At 39.1% G+C, this 27,716-nt stretch overlaps 1 protein-coding gene, 1 non-coding gene and 1 pseudogene across 5 annotated transcripts in view; all 3 read right to left on the reverse strand.

Moving 5' to 3' along the window:
- The window catches only part of HECW2 (HECT, C2 and WW domain containing E3 ubiquitin protein ligase 2), a 378,517-nt gene that overhangs the window by 10,516 nt on the left and 340,285 nt on the right, over positions 1–27,716 (reverse strand). For all 4 annotated transcript variants that reach the window (XM_017538751.2, XM_017538752.2, XM_017538750.2 and 1 more), the window contains 7 exons: positions 18,716–18,868; positions 16,413–16,511; positions 12,951–13,080; positions 11,223–11,369; positions 10,470–10,584; positions 7,362–7,447; positions 6,232–6,344 (listed from right to left, as the gene is read on the reverse strand). In XM_017538751.2, coding sequence (XP_017394240.1) covers positions 6,232–6,344; positions 7,362–7,447; positions 10,470–10,584; positions 11,223–11,369; positions 12,951–13,080; positions 16,413–16,511; positions 18,716–18,868 — 843 coding nt within the window. The remainder of the gene's footprint in view (positions 1–6,231; positions 6,345–7,361; positions 7,448–10,469; positions 10,585–11,222; positions 11,370–12,950; positions 13,081–16,412; positions 16,512–18,715; positions 18,869–27,716) is intronic.
- Positions 5,584–5,687, reverse strand: LOC119472706. Its single transcript, XR_005201884.1, has one exon. It is a non-coding gene; the product is annotated as a small nucleolar RNA U13 (small nucleolar RNA).
- LOC119472701 lies at positions 20,739–20,857 on the reverse strand (annotated as a pseudogene).

The following is a 27,716-nucleotide window of genomic DNA, read 5'->3' on the forward strand; positions in this document are numbered from 1 at the left end:
TTTTTTAAGTAGAGACAGCTTTTCACTATGTTGTTCAGGCTGGTCTTGAACTCCTGATCTCAGGCAATCCACCTGCCTCAGCCTCCAAGAGTGCTGGGATTACAGGCATGAGCCACCGCGCCTGGCTAACATTTAAGGATCTTTAATATGGTGATGTGATGATGCGTTAACTCTGGCATGTGTTTGTTAGTACATGCAGATTCAATGGCAGAATAAAGTGAAAATTTAAAATATAGTTATATAGAACTGAGTGGGAGGGCAGAAGGGAAAGGAGTTGAAGAGGATCTTGGATCAGAGGTTAAACTACAGAACAGACCACTGTGTGAGAATCTTCTGTCAATTCTCTCCCACACCAGAAGCCATCTCAGCTGATCAGCAGGCGGCAGGGAATTAGGGAGACCACAGAGGGACATCCCAAGGCAAAGACAGAAAAGAGATGGCCCCAAAGGGTCCTTCCAGTGCTCATCTCTTGTTCTGATGGTTTTTCTTTTAATTAAGGAAAGTGACATTCTATTTCAGGACTTGGTTATTTTCCTATATACTGACTGATAATTCACTTTGACAGTAAACCATGCTCTCTATAATAGAGGAGGGAAAATTGAATTATTGATGACATTTAACGACATGGAAAGATGTTCTGTGTGATAAACAGAATGTTGTTTTAAAATATGTGTGTGTATATGTGTATGTGTATCTGAAGAAATGAGTGAAACCACATACTCTAACATGTTAACAGAGCTTATCTTCGTAGTTGACTGCTTTTTTCTTCAGAGATGGGATCTCTATGTTGCCCAGGTTGGACTCAAATTCCCATGCTCAAGCCTCGGCCTTGTACCTGGGACTACAAGTATGTACCACCATGCCCAGCTAGTAGTGGACTTTGGATTGATACATATGTAGGTATTCTACTATATGTTTAATATATACATATATTTCTTACCAATGTTTTTGAAAAATTTTCTTTCTATGATTTTTTTTTTTTTTTTTTTTGAGATGGAGTCTTGCTCCGCTGCCCAGGCTGGAGTGCAGTGGTGCAATCTCAGCTGACTGCAACCTCTGCAATTCTCCTGCCTCAACCTCCCGGGCAGCTGGGATAACAGGTACACACCATCATGCCTGGCTAATTTTTGTATTTTTTAGTAGAGATGGAGTTTCACCATATTGGCTAGGGGAGTCTCAAACTCCTGACCTTAAGTGATCTTCCTGCCTTAGCCTCCCAAAATGCTGGGATTACAGGTGTAAGCTACTGTGCCCTACCAAAAAGCAGAATTTGAAAAAAAAAAAACAAGTTGTCATGTCTTTAAAAAATAATTTTATCTTTTAAAGTTCTATTCCATTAGATTAACTGTCTCCATAAAACATCTATTTCATAACTAACTCTTACATTTTATTTCTTAATTTCAGTTAGCTTTCATTCATAATAATCTCCAGACACAGCCATTTTCAAAAATTAATGATTTTCCCTTTGGCAAAAACCAACATACCCCCATGGCAATTGCAGCTCTCAAGTCCTCTGTCCCATCACCCAACTTGGCAAGGGCCTTGGGGATGAACACAGAAACTCATACCATGGCGGGAGACAGGACCGCTCTGCAGTTTCCAGGCTGGCATCTTAGCAGCCCATTTTTTGGACTGTTTGAGAGCAACTGCCATAAAGTGAATTTATTCTCTTTTCATAAAGTCCATCAGAACACCAGGGGTATGAAGTCTTCCACAGAAATGCAAAATACAGAGCTAACCACCAACCGCGAAGCAGAGGAAGTGCAGTCATGTGCTCAGGAATCTCCATGGAGACATCCTTCTGTCTACATCATCATTTATCATCTGGGTCTCTAGTCATTTTATAACCACAAGGATAAAAAGAGCCATGGATTCAACTTGCACTGGCTTCAGAGACAATCATATATACTTTTATATACTCCTTGGCTCACACTGTGAGCAGCACTATCCACTGCTACTGCAAAGTGAGAGTAGGAAATCTGAGAAAAGAATGAGACTCACATTTGCCTGCTTGAAAATTGAAAGGCCCTCCATCATCCTTGTCTAGAAAGACTTAAGATTTTCTCCCTCATCACTCTGGTTGCCGGGACTGCCCTCATCCTTTACAGCCCCTCCGACTCCCAGGGTAGAAACTCCCATGCCCAACACAAGATGATGCCAGATTTCAGATTTCTTAGAGGATTCTTTTTTTTTTTTTTTTTTTTGGAGATGAAGTCTTGCTCTGTTGCCCAGTCTGGAGTGCAGTGTCATGATCTCAGCTCACTGTTGCAATGTCTGCCTCCTGCGTTCAAGCGATTTTCCTGTCTCCTGAGTAGCTGGGACTACAGGCATGTGCCACCATGCCTGGGTAATTTTTGTATTTTCAGTAGAGACAGGAGACCATGTTAGCCAGGCTGGTCTCAAACTCCTGATCTCAGCAATCCACCTGCCTTGGCCTCCCAAAGTTCTGGGATTACAGGCATGAATCGCGTAATTTTTTAAGTAAGAAGGACATCTATCCATTTTTTTCCCAGTGTGTACAATGTAATGTTTTTTATTTTAAGTTCAGGGGTACATGTGCAAGTTTGTTATATAAGTAAACTTGTGTGATGGGGGTTTGTTTTACAGATTATATTATCACTCAGGTATTAAGCCTAGTACCCATTAGTTACTTTTACTGGTCCTCTCCATTCTCCAACTCTTCACCTTCCATTAGGCCCCAGTGAGTGTTATTCCCCCTCTATGTGTCCTTGTGTTCTCATCATTTAGCTCCCACTTTTAAGTGAGAACATAGAGTATTTGGTTTTCTGTTCCTATGTCAGTTTGCTAAGGATAATGGCCTCCAGCTTAATCCATATTCCTGCAAATGACATGTTCTCATTCTTTTTTATGGTTGCATGGTATTCCATGGTGTACATATACCATATTTTCTTTATCCTGTCTACCATTAATGGACATTTAGGTTGATTCTATGTCCTTCCTATTATGAATAGCGCTGCAATAAAGATGCACGTGCATGTGTCTTATAATAGAATGGCTTATATTCCCTTGGGTATATACCCAGTAATTAGATTGCTGGGTCAAATGGTATTTCTGTTTTTAGGTCTTTGAGGAATTGCCACACTGTCTTCCACACTGGTGGAAATAATTTACACTGCCACCAATAGTGTGTAAGCATTCATTTTTCTCTGCAACCTTACCAGCATCTGTTATTTTTTGTGCAATGTCACAATTTAAAGGTTAAACATCATTTCATCCATAGGAAAAAGAAATACAATGGGGCTGACTAGCCTGAGACAGACCAGCTCTTCAGTTGTGCAACTTGTACCTATCAACAAATAGCAGAAAAATGACTTCAGTGTATCTGTTCTGATGGTAAGAGAAATGGACTCGATAATATAAAGGAATCTCTTAAGACCAGAACTAATTTTACAGATCTTTTTTTAAACCTAAGTAATACCCCACATTTCATTAAGGGTGATGACAATGTTGTCAGTGAAGAAGTTGCTTCTCATATAACTATACTTTCATGCAGTGAAGTTCTTTTCATTTTTTTCCCCTCCAAATGTGCTTTTTTTCTTTGCGAAGCCAATGTTAACAGTTAAATTAAACTAATAGTTTAGTACAGTGGCTTACTAAAGACTCAGGATAAAAAGTTTAAAAAGAACAAAGTAAACACAGTATTCCTAAGACTTTCATATCCATTATCTTACAATTGTCAAAAATACTCTGAACATTGTTACTCCTACCTTAGAGGGATGGATTTAGGGTCTTGCCTAGGATGATGTAACTATTGTGTCACAGGGCTTAGATCTGTGCTCATGTGTGTTACCTTGGTTACATAAGGTGGCTGCAACTCTAAAGCAGAAAAGCCAAGAAACTCTTTATCCTCACCAGACCCCAAAAGATGGCACTTGTTACAGAGAGGGTGTGAAAAGAGGCTGCTTTCTCAATGTGCCTCAGACCATCTTTATTTGTGCTGTTTTATAACCTGGGTAAAACTAGGAATGTAGAAGCAACCTTAGGTCATAGTGAAGAGAGGAAGAAAGCACAGTGCCAGTTACCCAACTGTGCGTATGCAACAATAATGAAGAACACCACCATTTACAATGAGTTAGCACATGAACTTCCTGGAGCTCTGGGGAAGTAGAAATGCAAATCCAGCCTGACCCTCAAGATTTTTCAGCAACTCTTCGGTGTTACTTCTTACTCAACCCAACCTAATATATCACCTCCTCCTGGCCTGTTACGTATGAGAAAACCAAGGCTCAAAGATGAATTGATCTTCAAGGTCCTAAAGTTAGCTGGTGGCAGAGGTGGGACTAGAACCTAGGTCTTCTAACTCTTACCCCTGTCCTCTATCCAATATGCAAATCTCCTGCCCGATATGAATTACAAATGATGGTGACAGAAATCACAATGGCAGCTATCACTGACTAAATGCTTACTCATGGTGAGAGACAGTATTAAGTGTTTTTCATAAATGATTTCAGATAATCCTCAGACTTTCAAAATCACAAGGTAGATGAGGAAACAGAGACTCAGAAAGATCATGCAACTTCACCAAGACCCCACTGCAAGTAAGTAACATTGGTGGCATTGAGCCCAGGTCTCTCTGAAGGTAAAGCTCCAGCTCTACATCAAATTACCTGCCTCTGCCCACCGGGTTTGGTGAAAATTACAGTGATTAAATATGAACAGTTGACATAACTGCTTATTGTTACACTTTACTCCATATACTTTAATGGCTTGACAGAAATAGATTTTAACAAAAAGGTGACCATTAATCTGCCCTTTTCTTCTTCAATGCAAATTCTTAAAGAGTTTCTCAGTAGAGTAAAAAGCCTCATTCAGATAGTCTAAATCTGCTAATTTATGTGCTGAAGGGGAGAAAACTCATTATCCAAGCATAAATAAAATGAACTAGTTCTTCAAATAATGAAATCTCAGTCTCCCAGATTTGGAAATCAAATGTGCCAAGTAATACTTAGGTGTCTGGATGCAGTGCCTATTCATAGGCTGTGATGGAGGCTCAGGCAAGCCCTTGAGGGGGTCATTATTTATCATTCTCTCCATTTGCATTTTCAGCACCCACTTTTCTTATCTGTTGATGCTGACAATACAGTTCTTAAGAACTGGCATCTTTCAGTTGCTAATTCGAAGAAAACCTTGATAACAGATGGCTCAGTTGCTTGTACTTAAAGAAACAGATGACATCTGGGATACTTAATATCACTTGCGTACCTAATATCACCTTGTATAATATCACAAATATCACCTAATATCACCAAGAAAACAGAGTTCTCAAAGTCATCTATACTTAAACTTAGGCTAACATCTTGGGGTACCTAGCATCATTTAATCTCTCTAGAGTACAGTTGTATTATTAGTAAAGTTAGAGGCAATTTCATGTCCTTTTTACCTTAAAAATGCTACAGTATTACTACTAATTGGATAAAAGAATTCTAAAACAAATTTTCCTTCGTTCCTCTTTTGTTCATCTGCTCTTTTTTCCGTTGCTCCAGCTCCAGTTTTCTCCATTCAATCTCAAACACTTTTTGTCTTTACAAATACTACCTTACTAGTCCTTGCTTTTCTTTGTCATGTCAGATGGGTAATGTGCAGATGTCATAATAAGGTTTGAGGTGGCAACATCTCACATATTCGCATGAACACCCAATTATCACACTTATGAACTGCAAAAGGATCAGTTCTTTTGCTTTTATTAGCAGCAATGGCAAAGCATCTTGTTCTACCTTAAGAAAATATGTGATCTTACTATGAATGAGAATGCAATGCAGAGAACATGGAATTAAGACATGTATGATACAGGCTATAGAGATCTAGAGCACATCCACATTATTTAATGTTCTTTAGAAACTACAACGATAATTTTTAATGAAGGGATTCTAAATAGTTATAAAGTTAAAACCCAAGCTTCTGGAAACACCTAGAGTAGAGCCACATCATAAGCCACAAGCATGATAACCAATGTGGCTTTACTGATGCTAACAAATGCTTTGCTTTTGTTGTGTTTTGTATTTTAAGATATGGATGCATGTATTTTAAGTGTGACCAGAGAGATCTTTTTTTCCCTTTCATTTAGAAAGGTTATCAGGGGGAATTTCATTCTAAAAGCTTTTTCCACTCTCCCAAACCTTTAGCATAAAAGCAGTAATTAATCAATATATTCACAAACGAATGTCTCCCCCAAACATTGTGACAGTAAAGAAATGTTATTTTATATTTTACCTGGGAAGAGCAGTGATTTTCCCCCATTTCTCCACACAGAATCTTCTTGGGCCGTTACTCCCTCGGAGAGAAGCAAATCCTTCGTAGGGAATACTGGATGTGCCTGTAACAAACTGTCAAGCCAAGAAAACAAAAGGAGAAGGTGAAGCCAGAGACCAACAGCCATTAAAGGCATCACGTCATTCACGGGCAGAACTCCTGAAGAAGAGTAGGCAGGAGAGTTCAGAAGACAAAACTTCATAGGCGTGGAATAACCACAACACAATTCTGACACAGAGCCAGAAGAGAATACTAAGAAAGGGCTGTGCACCATAAAGGGAAAGGGGGTATGGAGGGTTTGTAGAAAAGAAAGCGCCTGATGCAGCTGACCCGCTCAGAAGTTCAAACCAGGCACATTTCCCACTATAGATGAATAAAGAGTCTCCATTAATATCAATTAACCTGAGTCTACTTAGCATCAGTCCCTGATCAATGTCAGACGAATTTAAAAAAGAGAATGTCTGGGCCTGCAATTTTGAGGCCCAGGCCCTTAACCCAAAGAAGCTAAGATCCAGAGTTCTTATAAGGCTCTGCCTGAGCATCCAGAGGCTTCCTCATGTCTGGTATTTCTTTAGCTGCAACCAACCAGCGATTGTCCTAGATGACCGTAAACACCACAAATAAAAAAAAAGTTTGTTTTCTCAGTGTTCTTGAATGTCACTGTTTTCCCAAATTTGTGGAAAGTTAGATGAAAGAGAAGAAAGGACTGTTTATCAACTAACTGCATCCCTTTTTAAAGGATTGAAGATCATTTCTTTCTGCTGCTAGGGATGCTGGCCTGCACTTTGGGTATGCTGGGTGCCTCTTGCTGAAGGGACCAAACTGTCCTGAAGGCAGATACTGTTACTGGGATTCTTGGTCTGGACTTGACACTTCTCTACAATTCTGATGAAATGCTTTAACTTGGCTGGGGATGTTCTGAATAGCCATGGAGTCACATAACCATGCAATTAGGAGTCTAGAAATGGTGTATCCCACATTTCCAGATACACATGGTATGTATTTATGGAGAATAATTAGCAGTTATTAAAAGCATACTTTCCAACAATAATCATATTTATATATTTAAAAGATTAAAAATGGCATCTTACCTGTAACAACCTTAGTCGTTGTTCATTGTTGAACCTTTCCACTGCAGCCCAGAACCACCGAATTACAATATGATTGTCATGGTATCCTACCAAACCAATAATAAAAGCCCATATTACTTTGACTCTTCTATATTAAGCCACCAAGATACGTGACACAAAAGAGTTCCCAGACATAAATCATCCTCTTGGATTCTTTAAAAGTTGTCTATAACTTTAAGACTAAGGAATAACACGGTATATATGATCATATGAGTGTCAAAAGTTAGACAAAAACAATGCTAAGTGAAATCAAGAGGTCTCTGTTTTCATTTAGTGGTCACTAAATGAAACTAGTAAAGGGAAGAACAACAAATGAGTTATTTTAACCATAGCATTTCTGTAAAATATCACAGTTGTTACTGGAAATACTTAACTCTTTCAGTCATTCACATGAGAAATAATTTTCAAATGCCTCTATGCCAACAACTGTTGGGAGAATAATGGCAAAGAAAACCCTCCCAGGGCTTCTGTTAGAGGGGAGACACACTAACTAAATAATTTATAGAAATAAATACATAATTGCAAGTGCTCTTTAAAGCTATCTATAATAGTCATACTTTAAAATCAAATTAGTTTCACATTGATTTACTACAGGGAAAAGTGACCTTTAATTCCTTTAATAAATCCTAAATAATCACCAACTTAATTTTACTTTTATTCCATACTTTAGTAGAATTTGAGAAAATGTCAAAGGAATCACTTCATGGGCAGTGGTGGTAGATTCCAAAAATCTTTCAGTGAAAAAAAAAATTCAGAGACAAGGCTAACAAGGATTTAGTGTTTCAAACCAATGAACAGACCTAGTTAACGGACACAAATGCTACTTTAATTCTGAGTTGGTAGTCCAGAATAGCAGGTGGGTAGAAATTATTTTAATTCAATTTTTTCCTCACATTTCAGTAGTTGTAGGATTTTGGAGGAATCTCACCGTATTGTTTACTATTTCATCAGTTATGTTTAGTCCCCTTTGGAGAAAAAAAGAATTGAAGGGAAGGGTGATCAAAACTGGATTGGACATGAGGACACATGGCCCATGCCCAGACTTTGGTAAAGACTAGCAATTTGGTACTGAGAAGTTTCTCATCTAAAAAAGAAGCACACTGGCTCTTTGTAGCTTTAAAGATTTTTTACCTTATGAATTAGCCCTTTTCTGCTTCCCTTTTGCTATTTGTGCCAAACCTTTTGGAGGAGGAAGAGTCAATGTGTCTCATCGTATTCTCTCCTAGCAGCTGGTGTGCGAACATATGGCAGGTGGCAGCCACACAGCTGCTTCTTTATTCAGTGCCAAGTAGCTGGGTGAGCAAACATGGCAGCTGAGGATCTCAGCATTTTTCTACTCTTTCCCAAAGATTTTATTTGATAAGATTTACAATAACCATAGAAACAGGTCCTTGATTAGTCAGATTTAGAGAATAAAATTTTATGCCATGGAAATACAAAAATGGCTGATTCCATTAAAGCATTGCTATTAGAATCTCCTGGGTCCGGGTGCAGTGGCTCATGCATATAATCCCAGCACTTTGGAAGGCTGATGTGGGTGATCGCTTGAGGGCAGGAATTCAAGACCAGGCTGGCCAACATGGTGAAACCTCATCTCTACTAAAAATACAAAAATTAGCCAGGTATGGTGACACACACCGGTGGTCCCAGCTACTTGGGAGGCTGAGGCAGGAGAATCGCTTGAGCCCAGGAGGTGGAGGTTGCAATGAGCCGAGATTGCGCCATTGCACTCCAGTCAGTCTGGGCAACAGAGTGAGACAATGAACTAATAATACTCATGGTAAAAGGTAAGTTATGTAGCATGTCAGAGAAATTGTGCTCTGAGTAAAAATCGATGGGTTAACAAAGTTATAATAACCAAAGCCATACATAGATGATACATAGGGCAAATTGGAAAAGACTTATTTCAGCAACTGGACTTCAGAAAATCGCAGCAATGGGAACTGCAATTAAATACAGCCCTTCAGATTAAATGTATGAGGAAGGCCAGCCTGTGGTGCAGGGATGAGCTGGAAGAGGCAAGCACAGGCATAACCAAAAGCAATTTAGCAAATGTTAAGGCATTTTTTAAATCCAAACTTTTAAAACTACTTTTTAAAAATATATATGTGGTTCAACTTAGAGATAACTGAAGAACGGTTCAGCTCTCAATTTATTCTGTTAAGTGATTAATTCAGTGACGTTAAGTTTGTATTTTTCATTCTCCACATTCAGAATACTTCTAACCTCTTAAACTTTAAGTTAAAAAACAAAACCCAAATCAGAAAACAACTGGTATTTGTCATGAATTTCTGAAGGCTTTCTAACACAGTGATAAATTTCAGAAAATGTATTCTTTGCTTAAAATTATATAATAAAGCATTAACTCTGGGTTACCATCAGGTCGCTTGCAAAGTATTGCTTTAACACTCAAATTTCAATGGCTTTGGTCCCAGTTACTAATTGATAATTTGTACTAATCTGCAGAAATGTCACTTTTAAAGCTTCCCATTTGGTGAAGTGTCAGATAGTACAGTTTTTAATTAATCTTACTATAGTCTTCTTTTCACTTGAAATTCATGCCTGAATTTAGAACTTCTCCAATAATGTTGTATTTTGGGAACTGTATCTTATTCCACTCAAGTGTTCTGACTATGAATTACAACTGGTCAGTAGTGTGGTGAACAGTAGAAACCTGTGCTGATTAGGAAGCTCAAAGGGTGTGCTTTTTTAAGTTTTAGAAACAAAATGAAATAGGTGGAGTTTGACTAGCTAGATGTTAGCTCAATGGTGTTTCACTGACAACATCATAAAGTAATTAATTAATGTTCTTATGGTCACATTTCCTCCCCAACAATTAAGAGTTATGACATCCTTTGATGGTGTGTAAACAGTCCTTCTCCCATCTGACAGATGAAGTAACTTAGAAAAGAAGAGAATGTTCCTTGCCTAAGGTCTCAAGGGAGTCCACATCAGAACTATGATTACAGCACAAGTGATTTTGCCTGTCCTATGTTCTGTTGGCAAGCTGAGCCATGCCTTCCTTTAATTTGAAATTTAAAATCTAGCCATCTATAAATCAAATTTCACCTCCTCTATATTCTGTGTTGTTTCTCCAATCACTTAGGTCTATTTCAGCTGTGCCTGCGATGACCAATTCCAGTTCTCTTGCATCAAAAACAGATACCAGCCTGGCATCCACCACCTGTGGAATAAGAAGAGTACAAGGCATGGCTTAAGAGCCTGGAAAAATACCAGCTGTAATTAAACCTTAGAAAAGAGGACATACGGAGTTTCAGGAATAATATGTGTGTTACCTTGTGTTGGCACTTGAAAACCTGTAACGCTACAAATATAAGGTATTCTTTAGTATAAGGTTGATGAGATTTGCCTTGACAGAATTTTTGTTTCACAGTTGACTGCTGATTCATCTAGGTCCCATCTACTTTTAGGGAAATATCTAGTGTTTCTACAGAAAAAGTCACATGAAATACATGCCAACTCATTCTGACCTTCAGATATAATTATTTCACATAGCAAGCATAAGATTTGATTACCCGTATCTAAGCAAAAGATGGATGGCTTAAATGTTTCCTAGTGGCATTAAATCAACAAATGCTACTTGAATTCAGTTCATAACATTTATTTCAGTGATTTCTTGTAACAGTGAGTTAAGCTTTTTTTGGTGCTCTTGAAACATATGGGCAAAATACTGAACTTTTCTCATAGAAAGAGCAACAGTAAATACAGCAGAAACAGCCTACACTTGTGAAGTGCAATAAGATGAATTGTAGCCTCATTGACACCAGACTGCAAACTCCTGCTACTGCTGATTATCTTTACCTCATAGAAGCCACGCACTAAGCTCTCTGTTTGTTGTACAACACCCCTCTCAATCCTCCACTTCACCATCCTCTCGATGTACTCCTTCTTGTTCTTCTCTGTAACTGGAATATTGGCACCCCCTGGTTTTAATTCTCGTTCAGTTATCTGAGATTAAAAAACAAAAAGAATGACCATAAAGCAATACTCTTGATGCTGTAAGAACATTACTAGCAGTGAGCTGAACATTCAGTTCATAACATTTATTTCAATGATCTCTTGTAAAAATGAATTAAGCTTTTTTTGGTGTTCTTGAAACATATGGGGAAAAATACTGAACTTTTCACATAGAAAGAGCAACAGTAAATACAGCAGAAACAGTCTACACTTGTAAAGTACAATGAGCTGAAATCAGCCAGCTACCTGTCCCAGCCCTGCCCTAGGTGCATCCCACAAGCTGGAGGTGAAGCGCCAGGCACTCACGGAGCGCATGCACTTAGGAAAAATTAGGCATTGAGCTGATGCTTGAAAGCTTTGGTAATTAAAAAAATACATATTGCTGGTACTACAAGTTAAGTTTTAAAATGCAGATGAATTGGCTCCAGATACAAGCCTGCTACTATTTGAATGTTTGACGAAACCTATTTTCACAAATTTCGCACAATCGACTATATCTAAAGATCTACTTTAAGGAAGCAGAATTATAGTCAAGTGAATGTTAAATTGCTTTTTCAAAACACATGGAATTCAAAAAAGCAGCTAAATATTAATGCCTAAATAAGAATATTTCCTATAAACTAGTACATAATTTCTGGAAGAAATATCTTCCCTACTCTTCCTCCAATTTTGAAAAAAAAATCAATATATTATGTTTTCAAATTTTCCCACAAATATTGTTTTTCTTCCCTTAGCTTCAAAAAAATCAATTTTGGCTCTTTTTTCTTTCCTTTTCTCCCTTCCTTCCTTCCTTCTTTCCTTCCTTCCTTCCTTCTTTCTTTCCTTCCTTCCTCCCTCCCTCCCACCCTTCTTTCCCTCCTTCCCTTTCTTTCTCTTTCCTTCTCTCTTTCTTTTTTTCTTTCTTTCTCTTTCTTTCTTCTTTCTTTTTTTTTGTTTTTGAGACAGGGTCTCACTCTTGTCCCCCAGGCTAAAGTACAGTGGCATGATCTAGACTCACTGCAGCCTCAACCTCCCCAGCACAGGTGACCTTCCCACCTTGGCCTCCTGAGTAGCTGGGACTACAGCTGTGTGCCATCATACCTGGCTAACTTTTGTATTTTTTATTGAGACAGGGTTTCTCCATGTTGCCTAGGCTGGTCTTGAACTTCTAGGTTCAAGTCACCCTCCCACCTTAGCTTCCCACAGTGCTGTGATTACAGGTGCGATCCACCATGCCCACCCTCAATTCTATAAATGCCAATTAAAAAATTCAATAGGGTGAACTTCAAAAAACTGTATTCTATATAAGGTACATTCTTATATTTTTGGGGATATTTTAGTTGGAAATAAAAAGAAGATTGCTTACAACATAAACGGTTATCATCATCTGTAATTTACAGCATCTTAATCTGCAGTTGGCACTAATTGTAACCTTTATAACTGCAATTATTATAACTGTGTGTGATCTTGAGTTTAAATTACCCAACAAACCACAAATAAATAAGCATCTGATCTTAGCCATGGAATTAATTCTACACTCATCAATAGCCTTCAGTTACCACACTTAGGCACGAGGTGTGCAGATACACAGACCTGCCCAAATACTTCTTCGTTCACAGTGAACGTGAGGTCCAGGATATCATGGATATCATTATCTTTCATCCACTGTAGGCTCTGATGGAACTCTTCATCAAGGTATTCTAGATCACTCAGGTCACACAAACTAGATGACAAACAGGCAGAAACAAATATGTAGGCATGGCTGTTAGCAAAAATCCAGAGTCATAAGGAAAGAAATTAAGAATTAAAGAGAAAAACAAGAGCTACTAAATGGGCGGTGGCTTCTAAAATGTTCTTAGTCCAAGTCTAGTAATTAAACCAGTGAAATAATTCAGAAATCGGTTATAAAATTAGAAAGTCCTAAGTATATAATATGCCACAGGAATCATGGAGCCTGCCTCTTTCTTTATAGAGGCAGAACTGGAGGTGCAAAGAATGAGTGCCATCTGCAGTCATCCATCATCAATGCCAGATCAGGAACTGGCACTCGGGTGAATAATTTGGATCCAGTACTCTTTCTGGCTATATTATACTATCTTAAAATACTGTTATCCTCATTTGAAATTATTTATATATTTACATAGTATATTTTAACTTTGTTTTTTTGTTTAAAGACTATATTCTGTGATTCATGTTCACATACATCCCCTTTTTCTGCATAGTTCTTATTCTGAAAACAGTAAGCCACAGAATCTGTCTTAAATTAGAGCGGCTTTCTATATTTCTCCTCTACTTTTTTTAATTGCAGAAAGAGGATCTACATGAGGTGTGGTTACTGTTCCACGGCCCTGTTATACAGCAGCAGTCATTGGTTTGCTATAGCTGTTTTGAAATTACACTCCCCTTAGGGCCCAATTTCAAGGTCATTTTGTTCAGTTCAATCTGAACATTCATTAGGCATCAAGTATGTACCAGACACCTGAATAGCTGCTTGATGCATAGTCACTACCTCAGGAGCTAATGGGTCAGCTGGGGAGCCAGGTACCCAAATAAGATAATATAAAGTGATAAGTGATAACATAAGATTGGTAACACTTAAAATTCATGTACTTTTAAAATGTATGTCGCACTTCAATTTAACAAAAGATCGGGTAGCTACAGGGAGCTGTGAGAGCAAAGATGAGGGGCATTCTCTTTGAGAGATTCAGGAACAGCTTTTTGCAGAAGATGATGCTTACATTAAATCTTTCAGGATGTTTAAAAGCAAAAGAAGTGAAAAGGAATAAGTGAAGGAGGAGAAGGGGAAAGAGAAAGGAGAAGGAGAGAATAAGATGAACAAAATACATATTCATGGAAGTGTACAGGAAACTCCAAGCATATGAGCAGTTTGAGAGAGTTAACCTCAAGACAGAGAATGAGGCCAGAAGGGGAGCAGGCCTAAATGTCACCCTAAGGAGACTGGTGATTCAGAACTACCAAAAGATTTAAAGACAGGTATGACATGATCAGACGTGAATTGCAAAATAGAAACCGTTCCTCTGGAAGTCCCAGTGTAAAGGATTCTTTAAAATGGGGTGGGATGAGGGGTGGTTATCATTAGAAGGTAGAGACCAATTAATAGAGCACTACAGCAATGTGGCAAAAATAGGATAAGAGCCCTAACTAGGGCTGGGTTAGTAAGGTTGGAGAGAAAAAAATGAATTTGAAAATCATTTAGGAGGCAAACACGTAGAAATCAGGAAATGGTTTTACTGGGGGAGTATAAAGAAGGATGTCTAAAATAGGGGTGACAAATGAACTCATGTCAAAACCAACTGTTATTAATTTCCAGACTTAAGTACTGTAAGTTAAAAAGGTTTCGGAGCCACAATGAGTTCAGTGGGAAAAAGTACAAGTGATTTGTGAACTCTATCCTGGGAATGATAGGGTGGAGTAGAGATGGGGAAGAGTAGAACATGTAATGTGTATTTGTCATCGCTGTTTAAGGGCAACTCCCAATTTCTGCTCAGAGTGACCTGAGATCAGTGGTACTATTAACTGTAACCGGGCACATGGGAGAAGGTATATGTTTAGGTAGCCAAACTTGATGACTTTAGTCTTAACCATGTTGATTCTAAGGTCCTTGTAAGACATCTGAGTGGAGGTATTTGATGGACTGTTGACCAAGTGAAGCTACACCTTAAGGGAGATCAAGACTGAGAGTACAGAGTTGGGAGTCAGAGGAGATAAGACAGGCGAAGAAATTCCCCCATGAGAGCACACTGTGTGAGAAAAGCAGGGACCTGATGATAGAAGCTTCAGGTACACCAAAGTTTAAGGGCAAATCAGAAGAGGCACTCACAAAAGAGACAGAAAAGTTAAAAAAGGAACCCACAAAGTAAAGTGTCATAGATGCCAGCTCTGGAGGAAAGATCCAAGAATAAATGGTGGTGGGGGAGAGTGGTACACAGTGTCAGAAGCAGCAGCATGATCCAATAAGATACGGACTAACAAGTATTCTCTAAATGTCTCCACAGGTGGGAAAGAAACCAGGCTGAAGTGTACTGAGGGTGTGAATTTCAGGTAAGTGTAGACAGCAAGTATAGAATCCTCTTTCAGGAAGCTTAAATAAGAAGATAAGAGATAAGGCAATGAAATGGGAAGATGCAAAGTGGGCCACAAAGAACCAAAGAGACAGAAAATGGCCACAGCTACGAAGACACTGACAGGGAGGAATGCAAAAGTCTTCCTCCTGACCCTCCCAAGGACCCACAAGAAGCATTTTGTTTGCTTTCACTTGAAGTCTGGGCTTCCATTTTACAGTAAGCAGGTGCATGGCCTCAGTTAGGGAATGGGCTGGACAGAGCCAATTGATAATGCAGTGCTTTCTCATTGCAAATTTGAGATACTACCCCACAGACAGTTGCCTTCTGTTCAGCCTTATAAACAGCTGCTGATTATAGGACAGAAACTATTAGCCCTACATTTTACAATAATTGCAATCTTTCATTAACAATGAAGAAAAAGTTCTGTGAATGCTGAATTTTCATCTTTTATGGGCATAGAGAAAGTTTTAAAAAAATATGGCACTGTTCACCCCTGACAAAAAAGAAAAAATAAAACCAAAACAAAGGGGAATGACGATTTGAATGAGGAGTAAATATTTGAAAATTTGCATCAAGCCAAACATGAAATGCATCTCATAAAGGAGACGGGGGGCTTTGAGTCACTAACCCACAACTATTCTATTAATTATCTGCATTAACACCACAGGAATTCCAGGGTTGTGTTGGAAGTACAATTGTTTTGAAGACACACGTTTTGCAACAAATGAGAATAAATTTTTTAGGGTAGAGCAAAACTAAAACTCTGGGGGCTAAATAGGTCCCAGGCAGGAAAAACACAGGAATCGTAGTTGAAATTATTAGTTTCAGAAATCTAAACCACTATTAGATTTAATAACAACAGATTTGAGATTGTGAACAGATAAAAAAAGACTTGACAGAAGAATTTTTTCAATAAAGTAAATGCTGCATTTTTACATGCTAATTACACGAGCAATAAAAATATTCTTACATTCTGAGAAGAGCCTTATAAAAGGGCCGTGTGAAGAAGGCATCCAACAAATACTGGTGTATTAGTGCAAGACCAAGGATCCTACCACTGAACCGGAACCTGTGAAGGAAATGCATGAGATGGTTCACATGTCACGGAGCAGTTTCTAGGTGGCTCCATCTGCTTTCTGGAATGCCTTCCAGCTCTAACCATCTAAATTTTTCCAATATTAATTGCCTACTAGGTGATGAGAGTTTGTATGCACCATGGGCGGTGTCTTCATCAGGCCAGTGATATGGTTTGCGTAAGTTGTCCCTGCCTGAATGTCATGTTGAGCTGCAATCCCCAGTGCTGGAGGTGGGGCCCGGTGGGAGGTGGTTGGATCATGGAAGCTGATCCCTTATCGCTTGGTGCTATCTCTGTCTTCGTTATAGTGAGTTCTCATGAAATCTGGTCATATAAAAGTGTGTGGCACATCCCCTCAACTCTCCCTCTCTCCATCTCTCTCCTGCTTTTGTCATGTGATGTGCCTGCTTCCCCTTCACCTTCCATCATGATTAAAAAAGCTCTCTGTGTCCTTCCCCAAAGCCCAGTGATTTGGGTGCTATGCTTCCCATACGGCCTGCAGAATCCTGATCCAATTAAACCTCTTTTCTTTATAAATTACCAGTCTCAGGTATTTCTTTATAGCAATGCAAGCATGGGCTAATATAGCCAGTAATTCATACCTACTTGCTGAAGAATTGGTTTCACTCATATTTAGAGAACCTGCTCCCCCTTCACTCCATGTCAACAATGCAGCACCCTACACTCATGAAACGCCTGTGAGCATTTCAGAGAAATTTCCCGAAACCACTTCTAAGAGATGTTGACAGATGAGACCTCTGGAGGTGAGGAAAATGCTATCCCCTCCTAGTGTGTGTGCATGAATATTAGCAGGATTTCTCTAATACAAACTCAGTAGTTCTCTTCTGAGGAAAAGCCCTGTCTCAGATCAAGAAAGTTACTATCCCTATTCTCTCTCAAGTCCCATTCCTGATACTTTCACCATTCAAGAATTATGCACATGGACATTTGGGGGAGTTTCCTTCTGGGACATTCTGTTCTCTAAAATTTCAAGGCTTGATTCTATTCTGAATCACTTTGGAAACTTTATTAAATATATTTGTTATGACTGGATTTGCTGCCTGAGATGTAAACTTACTTTCTCTTTCAAAAGGATTCAAGTTTCTAGGTTTTTGAAAGTCTGATGCCTCCCAAAAGAATAAATCAATACTGAGATTCGTACTGTAAATTTGTAATTTTAGTATTAGGCAGCTGTTTTAAGAACAATGTCCAGCAGTGTGGTTTCGCTTTATTTCCATTTATTTAGCACAACTATAATAGTCACAGTTAGAAGGACTCCAAATTGCAGCTAAACAGAAGCTAATTTGAAGAGTAACTCCTAAAAGTTAACTCTCTCCACCCACCAATATTAATCTCATGATTCAAATAAGCTTTTTCCATGAATCTTGCTCATATTCTTTCCTTTGTTGCAATCAGGGAAAAAGAAAGGAATAAGCAAACAGGGGTTATACAAATATTTAAAGTCTATAAACATAGGGATTTTAAAAAGATATAAGGACATTTGGAAAGAGCGTAATTTGGGATTTTCAGCATAAATAATCTTCAGATGGGAACCCTAAATCGGTTTCCTTGATTTTGTGTGAGAAAATAGGAAAGAGGCAAAAACTGGTTACAAACTTCAAATGGCTAATAAGGTGAGTGGCCACTGCTTGTGACTCCCCATTCCTGCCCTTCTATTATCAGTATCCCCAGGTCACCCCACCAGCCCCACTGCCCACTAGAGCACCACTGCCCCAGCCCGAGTTCCAGCTGCCCCTTCTCCTCCTCCCACGGCAGCCACTTCCCCAAGGGCTACTCCAGAAGCTGTCTGATCTCTGGGTCAAGCCCTTCCCCACCGCACCCCCACTCCAGCTTAGAGCTCACAGGCACCCAAAGGTGCAGAGAGGAATATAGGGATCTCACCAGAAACTCATCATCTCTTTCTTGCAATGGGAAATACCTTTTGAATTCTACCCAGCTTACTTAAATTGATCTATGGAACAGATCAATTTCCACCTATCAACAGATCTAGTCCTAGCTTGGAGACTGCCTGTGTATTTAAATTTGACAATAAAAACAAGAGTCAAATGAGGTATTTAACTGAAAACATGCTTTTACCCAAGGGAAAAAAATGTTTTAATGTTTAAGTGTGGGTTCTATAAAAAAACTAATAGCATAGAAAATCACCTGAAGAAAAGTTATGGGGGAAAAATACTTACCATTCATGGTGATTGTCTACAAAAGCAGACATAGGACTTATTTGTACTGTGTATGTGTCATTGGCTGAATATTCAAATAAGCCATAATATGGGTTAAAGAGTTCTCTGGATACCAGGAAGAAAAACTCTCTAGAAGGCCCGCTGTAATCCAGCCTGCAACAAAAACCCACAAAAAGAATAATCTGTTACATTTTTTTCAAGATATTGAGCACTTTTTCTCCAGAGCTCAAGTTTCCACAGAATGCTCACCACAAGTCTAATTGTCCACATACCAGAGCTGTCCAAAACAAACTGCATGATCATAGTTTCTGATCTCATTGTGTTTTGACCCAGATTAGTAAAATGGACATTTATGTGGAGCATATCTAAAACTAAGCCACACATCACACAACAGGCATACAATAGGCAATATTCTAATACATACAATATGCAATATGCTAATACTTTGATTATGTAAATATGTATAAATAGGTAAATCTTTCAAATGTCAGGAGCGAGCTTATACAAAAAGGGAGCACAATGAGAAAGATTTAAAAGGGTAAAACCAGAAGGAATCAGCTATATATGCTCACAGGACATGGAATCCTCATGGCTGTCTGAAACCTTTTTAAATGGGAGAAGGAAGATACTTCTGTGAATTCGAGATAAGACATTACAGACACAAGTCCCCCAAGGGAGATCAGAAGCAAAAAATTGAGTGATAGGGTACAAATGAAAATTTTAAATTATAAAACACAAAGAAAATTACAGAGAAGAAACATAAGGGTGCCTAAAGCTTCCTAAGGAAGGCATTTGGAGAAAGAGGCTGAAACTCTTAACACCTGAGCTACCGTATAAATTCTACTTTACTTACAAAGATGTCAGGGTCAAGTTGAAGTATAAGAAAAGGTTGCCGGGCGCGGTGGCTCAAGCCTGTAATCCCAGCACTTTGGGAGGCCGAGGCGGGTGGATCACGAGGTCAAGAGATCGAGACCATCCTGGTCAACATGGTGAAACCCCATCTCTACTAAAAATACAAAAAATTAGCTGGGCATGGTGGTGCGTGCCTGTAATCCCAGCTACTCAGGAGGCTGAGGCAGGAGAATTGCCTGAACCCAGGAGGCGGAGGTTAGATTGTGCCATTGCACTCCAGCCTGGGTAACAAGAGTGAAACTCCGTCTCAAAAAAAAAAAAAAAAAAGAAAAGATTGTGTTAGGTTTGAGGAATGACAAGTGGCCAAGAATGCTGAGAGCAAAAAATGCAAAGTAAGGAGGAGTTTGCAGTAAAGCAATGTGATATACCAAATTTAAAATCAAAAATATAAAGTACTTCGACCCTATGATAAAAAGTATACACGTGGGCTCAAGGATAGGGAAGGAAAGCTCAAAAGGAATGAAGGCAACTGAGAAGTTGGGGTGGAGGAGGGATTATGAAAGACTCTTCTTCTCCTTCTTCCTTTTTTCTCCTGCTGTCTTATTTTTTCCTATTTTTGAATTCTTTTCTGTGGGCATCATTGCATTTTTTTAATAATAAAAAAAAAAATCTGAGTTTCGTCCAGCGTTAGGATTGCGTGATGGGAGAAAAAAAAATGGATCCTAGGCAGGGCGTGGCGGCTCATGCCTGTAATCCCAGCACTTTGGGAAGCCATGGAGGGAAGATCCATTGAGTCCAGGAGTTTGAGACATAGCGACACAGTGAGACTCCATCTCTACAAAAAATAAGAAAAAATTAGCCAGGTGTGGTGGCATGTGCTGGTAGTCTCAGCTACTTGGGAGGCTGAGGCAGGAGCATCTCTTGAGCCCAAGAGTTTGAGGCTGCATCAGCTATGATCATGCCACTGCACTCCAGCCCGGGTGATGGGGAAAGAACAGCAGTAAGAAAAAGGATCCTATAGGCAGATGATAAATACAAATGGTTTACACAGCACAGACTTCACCTATTCATGCTACTTTCCCAATTTTTGTCATATCTGAATACATATGTACTATTTAACTTAATGTTTTTCATTAAATCAATTTTAAATCTATTTGCTTTTTTTTTTTTAAGCCTACAGCACCCAGTATTGTCAGGCGGTCTCCCATCCAAGTACTAACCAGGCCCAACCCTGCTTAGCTTCTGAGATCAGACGAGATCGGGCATGTTCAGCGTGGTATGGCTGCTGTAGACTAAATCTATTTACTCTTTAAACAGAACTTTGTCTTACACACTCTTTATGAAGTTTTGAGATGTTTGCCCTATTGTTTTCCAATATGTCTTAACATGAATACATGAATATTACAATAAAAAAGTCTTTGTAGTAGTTAAAATCATTTAACACATCACCAGTGGTATTAAAATCCTCACACCTACACTGTGCTGACAGGAAACCTATATGTAAAGAAAAATGCACACAGCAGACTCACAGGGCCAAAGAGGCTGTAGGTGACATGATGGGTCTGCTCTCTGGGGCAGCTGAATATAACATGCTAACAGGTGGCTCCCAGCATTAGTAGGACTACCTTCAGGTTAATCTGAGGACTCCCGAAGCAGTACCCCAGCTGCCTCCCCAGTGCAGGCGCACACAGACTACCTGTCCCTCCTCCTGCTGTGACGAAGGCAGCCTCTGTGGCTTCCTCCCGCTGACCTACTTCTGGCCTGTGACTCCATCGAAATACTTCTTCCACTTGAATGTTCTTTACATACTCAGAGGCTTGCTTTCAACAAATGACTGTGTGCTGATTATATATGGGGTACTGATCTAGATCCTAAAGATATAAAACGTTTTGAAAAGTCATTTTCCATAGGAGCTCTAGGTTTAGCAGTTTCTGTCTCCTGGCCTCTGCCTCCTTCTCTCCATTTCCCACTCCTGAGCATGGCCCCTTACTTCAACCTTCTCTCAGGGCAGGGGTAAGAATTCCCTCTCTGCCCTGGTGGCAGGAAAGACTTGATGGCAGCTGGGCGTGGTGGCTCACACCTGTAATCCCAGCACTTTGGGAGGCCAAGGTGGGCGGATCATGAGATCAGGAGTTCAAGACCAGACTGACCAACATGGTGAAACCCTGTCTCTACTAAAAATACAAAAATTAGCTGGGCATAGTGGTGCATGCCAATAATCCCAGCTACTCGGGAGGCTGAGGCAGGAGAATTGCTTGAACTGGGGAGGTGGAGGTTGCAGTGAGCCGAGATTAAGCCATTGCACTCTAGCCTGGGTGACAGAGAGAAACTCCATCTCAAAAAAAAAAAAAAAAAAAAGACTTAATGGCAACACTCCATGTGAGGTCTTCTCAGCATGGAGCTTACAAAGTCCTGGACAGTTTTCTCCGTGATGAGGGTTAAACTTACCCTGCCTTTGGGGCAACCACTTTACTTTGTTGACTCGGAAAGAGCTAGTCATCAGCTAAAGCCCCAAACCTTTCATCTATGCACTTTGACCCAGGACGCCCCCAGTGTGTCTGCATGTAACTGTGTCTTTTAAAAGCCTTAGTACTAGACTGTAATTTTCCTTACCAAAATTTCATTTTTTGATACTTAGTCCCCTGTGTCTTTCCAGAAACAGAGCATGCCAGTGATCAAAGTCATATTAGAAGTCATGTTGTCCAATCCCCATTTTATAGAGAAGCTGAAAGAGATCACTGACATGTATCACATGAAAGCTGCAATGGAAGAACCAGTAGACCTTGAGGTCTTAAGGCAGGTGCCCTGACCCCAAGTTTAATACTTGTTACTTCTTAGCCTACCCTTCAGTCAATTTTAAATGTTCATCAAGACTTAAAAAATACTGCTAATAGAGTAGGGGCGGGCAAACTATGCCCTGTAGGTCCAATCTGCCCCACCCTCTGGTTTGTAAATAAAGTTTTATTGGAACACAGCTGTGCTCACTTATGTATTGATGATGTTTGCTTTCCTGCTACAAGGGCAGAGTTGAGTAGGTGCCACAGAGAAGGTATGAACGGTGAATCCTCAAGTATTTACTATCTAGTCCTTTACAGAAAAATCCTGCTAACCTCTGTTACAAAAGAAAGAAAGTAGAAGGAAAGTACTACTTGTTAAAATATCTAGCTTATTATCGATCCTCTTCTTTAGTGAAGATCTCTTCAAGGACAGGTAAAATGGCTACAATATCCTCGGGTGTATGCGAACTCAAGGAGCGGGCAGACTACTAAGTGTGAGGCACAGAGTGAGCGCCCGTCTGTCATGGTCACTGCTCTGTGGCACTTTCAGACACAATCAAGCATACAATGGATAAGGTCACAAACAGCTGAAGCATGAGGCAAATACTTCAGGAGTCAGTTTTCTTACAGACAACTGGTAAAAGTAAAATGGGATTTTGCCTGCTTAAAATGAAACTGTGGCATTCAGTTAGAAGTGTCAGGGTTTCTTTAAGCTTTAACTCTGACTATTTTAATAACACTGCACTTACAGAGTGCATTACAATTACCTGTGTATGTGCCTGCCTCCCTTATGCATACATATTAGTCTATAACTATACTAGGGGGAGGGACCATGTTTTGCTTATGTTTATATCCCAACTACCTAGCCGAATACAGAGTGGAGGCTCAATATATATTGTTGAATCAATGAGTTCAGCTCTCTGATGCTTTCTAAAGAAAACTGGCCAGGCGCAGTGGCTCACGCCTGTAATCCCAGCACTTTGGGAGGCCGAGGCAGGCAGATCATGAGATCAGGAGTTTGAGACCAGCCTGGCAAATATGGTGAAACCCCGTCTCTACTACAGATACAAAAATTAGCCAGGCGTGGTAGCATGTGCCTGTAGTCCCAGCTACTCAGGAGGCTGAGGCAGAAGAATCACTTGAACCCGGGAGGCAGAGATTGCAGTGAGCTGAGATCATACTGCTGCACTCCAGCCTGGGCAACAGAGTGAGAAATTCATCTTAAAAAAAAAAAAAATCAACATTGCTTACATTGTTAGTTGGTATTTACCAGATTTGCACATTTGCCTTGGAGTGGTATATTGATTCAATGACATGAACAGCTTATACCAATCCCTAAAAGACTACTCAATTTGAAAACAGTGTCAGAAATCATCAAGTAAATTAAGTTTAGAAAGTTTAATATGTAATATCCTCTCATGTGGTAAAATTTGCTAAAACAACAAAGACAGACCTCGCTGACTAGTTCCTTTTTTATGATAATAGCTGAATCTAGATGAAGATGAGATGAATGTTCCCTGAGGAGTTAAACTAAAAAGGAAAAGTCTTGTTTGCCCAAGTGAAAACAGAGCTAATAGTTAGTTCCTCTAGGAGAAAATGTATCTTCAACTGGTCAAGTTTTTATCTGCTGCCTTTTAACTCTAGAAGCACCGATGGAGTCACCCCTAAAGCCAAAATAGTTTTTAAACTTTGATTTGATTATAATCCAAAGCTTAGAACTGCCTGAGAACAGGTTGTAGATTACAATTTACACTTAAGCCTAGCTAATTCAGTAAAACATGTCACAGCAGGGTACATCATGCTTTTGCTTCCTGTAATGTCTTAGCAACCTCTTTCATATAAATAGTTAACATGACTCATATCACAGGGATTGTCTGTTACATTCCTGTTTTGCCAGTTAGGTTGGTTCCACAGCTAAAGGCTTGGCACGGAAATATAAAAACTCTCAACGACGGGTATGTAGCCCCACAACAGCTGCATCTGAGGGCACTTCCGAATACACACAGCTGTCTCCAGGGTGGTCATGTAAGTGTGGAGCCCCAAGTGCTGTTAGAACATTTTAAACGTCATCACATTGCTGGGTTGGCACTCCACCCAAGTTGTCAGTGGCACCCAATATTTGTTAAAATAATAAATTCTGTTCTCTCATTCTTTATTCTCAACTAAGAATTACTGAAAACTCAGTATTCCAGTGAAAGCAGACTATGAAATGAGAGAAGATAATGGCCTTAGGAAGTTACACCATCATTTCCTACATGTTGGTTCAGGCATATATGGCCTACACACCTTCTGATTCACCCTCAGATATTTATAGCAGCAAGGCGTGAGTTCTTAAGCCAATTAAGAAAGCCTGGTAGGTGAGTAAGGAATTTTGATATGATAAACAAAGTCTCACCTGGTGCTACCAAGCCAAAGCCTAGATACAGAAGCACCTTTCTTTAGAAAGGTTTGGGTAATTTAGGTTATCCTGCAAATGTCTCTTTTTGGAAGAAAAAAAAAGCAACACCATAGTTTACTTTGAAGCTTCACAGATTTCTGAGAAATTAATGATCAAGCTCAAAGCCTGAAACAGCTTCTAGTGAGGATCTGACCAGTCATATGTCAGAACTGGCTGGTTACTTTATAAGCAGGGACTGAAGAAAACTCTTTCAGATCTCATCCTCCCTAGTTGCTTTCATTTGCTTCTCTCAGGTGGATTACAGAAAGCTCAAAAGAAAGATATCACACGAAGTTCTTAAACTCCCAAACTAAAACTGCTTGTACACATCTCCTCCCTAGTCAAAGTGTGGCTCTGCAAGACATGATCGATGTCATATTGATGGCAACTCACACATAATAAACTCTTTCTTTCTTAAAGAAAGGTGCCTTTTACAGGGCTGGCCATGGAGAAAAACAGGTGGGGAAATCACAGTGCAAACCTCCTCTCTTTATCCAGGCCACTATTTCTTTAATGTTTTAGGTACTAAGAAGTTAGCAGCCCCATGCCTTATCAGAACACAACAGTCTAATCCAGTTGTGTTTTTTTTTTTTTTTTTTTTTTAAAGTTTACTATATTCACTTGAATGCTTTCCCCTGCTTCACTCTTTAATTGCAGCTTTTTAATTCGAATTTACTTTAATTAATGAATTAATTTTTTTTTTTTTTTTAAAGAGACACAGTTTTGCTCTGTACCCAGGCTGGAGTACAAAGGCACAATCATAGTTCACTGTAACCTCTAGGTCCTGGACTCAAATGATCCTCCCACCACAGCCTCCCAATTATATAGGATTATAGGCACAAGCCATCACACTTGGCTAATTTTTTTTAAGTTTTTATAGAAATGGGGTCTCACTATGTTGCCCAATCTAGTCTGGAACTCCTTGCCTCAAGCAATCTTCTTACCTTGGCCTCCTAAAGTGCTGGGATTATAGATACGAGACACCATGCCTAGCATCTAGCTAACTTTTGAAATGACATAACTTTTACTTGCTAGTATATTAGGACTTTTAATTCAAAAGAAAATAATACACTGGAGAATGTGCAGTATCATAATATAGTGGGAAAATATGCAGAATAATTGGCTAGAGAATATGTATATTTCATTGACCTCCTGCCTAGAGAAGCAACTTCTAGATAGACTGAAGCCCAGCAGAAACAGGCAACCCCTGCATGCAATTTCACACCACATTCAATCAAGATGACTCAGTTTTCATCTTCTCCACAACTTTGCAAAGGCAGATAACCAGATTAAATTGTGTGGAAATTTTCATGACGAAAACAAAATCTTGAGGTCTAACCAAATTAAATCACTAGTTACAAGATAGTACTTAGAAACTACCTACTTTTTGTAAAAAGCCAAAGCATCATACAAAATGTGGTTTTAGTGAAGATGTTATAGTTTCTTATCAACTAATGTATTTGTATTCTAGGATTATTTTTGTATTTTTAAATTGAATATATACCTCTCTTGTATTTTGGGGCTAATTCTACCTTGAATGGAATTTGCAGCCATCCTGTAAATTTTTGAGCATATATGTTCCCATCATTTCTCTTGACTCAACTATTCTATTTAAGGAACTATCTACATATCATATTTCAGACTTATGCAAATAAACAAAGCAGAGCTGAAATCTCTCTGCTCATTCACACTGATTTTGGAGAGCAAGTAGATGCATTATTCTTTAAAATAAATTCCCTTTTTTTAAAATGCTTTAGCTAATTTGCTGTAAATAAAGACCTTGATGGTGACAGGTAAAATATAATCTTTGAAATGGTATCAATATGAATTATAAAGTATAATTCCCTCATAGATAACACAGTTGACATAAGAAACACAAAATAATACTTATATATGCCAATGCCACTACTAATTTGGACTTCCCACATAATTAACCCCACATACATACTTATTACACTAATGAACTCAAGTGCAGACATAGATATATACATACCAAGATTTACCCTGGGGGGCAGTCATTTATCAGGTAACAAGGAAATAAGTTGTTCAAGGAAACATTTCCTGAATCTCCCCAAATCCTGACTGTATATTCTCTTTTAAGAAACTTTTTGTTTTAGAATAGGTTTTCATTTACAGAAAGATTGCAAAGATAAAACAGAGAGTTCTCATATACATCACACACAGATTATTAACATCTTACATTAGCACAGTACATTTGTTATTCATAAACCAATCTGCATATACTGTTATTAGCTAAAATTCATATTTTATCCACAATTCCTTAGTTTTTACTTAATGTCCCTTTTCTATTCCATGATCTCATCCAGGAAACCACATTACATTTAATTGTCATGTCTCCTCTTGGCTGTGACAGTTTCTCAGGCTCCTCTGTTCTTTGATGATCTTGGCAGTATTAAAGAGTACTGGTAAGTTATCTTGTACAACGTCTCTCTGTTGGGATTTTGTCCAATATTTTTCTCACGGTTGGACTAGCGTTATGGATTTGGAAGGAAGACCACAGAGGTAAAGTGCCATTCTCATCATATCATATCGAGAGTATATATTATCAACATGACTTGCAGCTATTGATATTGACCTTGATCACCTGACTGCCATAATGTTTGTCAGGTCTCTTGACTGTGAAGTTATTTTGTGCCCCTTCTTTCCATTGTGTACTATTTGGAAGAAAGTCACTATGCACATTCCATACCTAAGGAACGGAGAGTTATGCTGACTGTATGGAAATATTCTGCAAAAGGGATTTTTTTCCCCCATTTTTAGTGAAACCTTTCACCAACTACAACATAACAGAGTTTCTTTCAGTTTAATTGGGCCAAATTATATCATTTGTCTACCCCAGACCTACAGCCGTTTCTGAAGGGCATATTTTCTATTGTTTGCCTTAAATTAATTCATATCTACCTTTAGAGCAGTG

The sequence above is a fragment of the Cebus imitator genome, unplaced genomic scaffold, assembly GCF_001604975.1.
Source record: "Cebus imitator isolate Cc_AM_T3 unplaced genomic scaffold, Cebus_imitator-1.0 Scaffold113, whole genome shotgun sequence".
NCBI lineage: Eukaryota > Metazoa > Chordata > Mammalia > Primates > Cebidae > Cebus > Cebus imitator.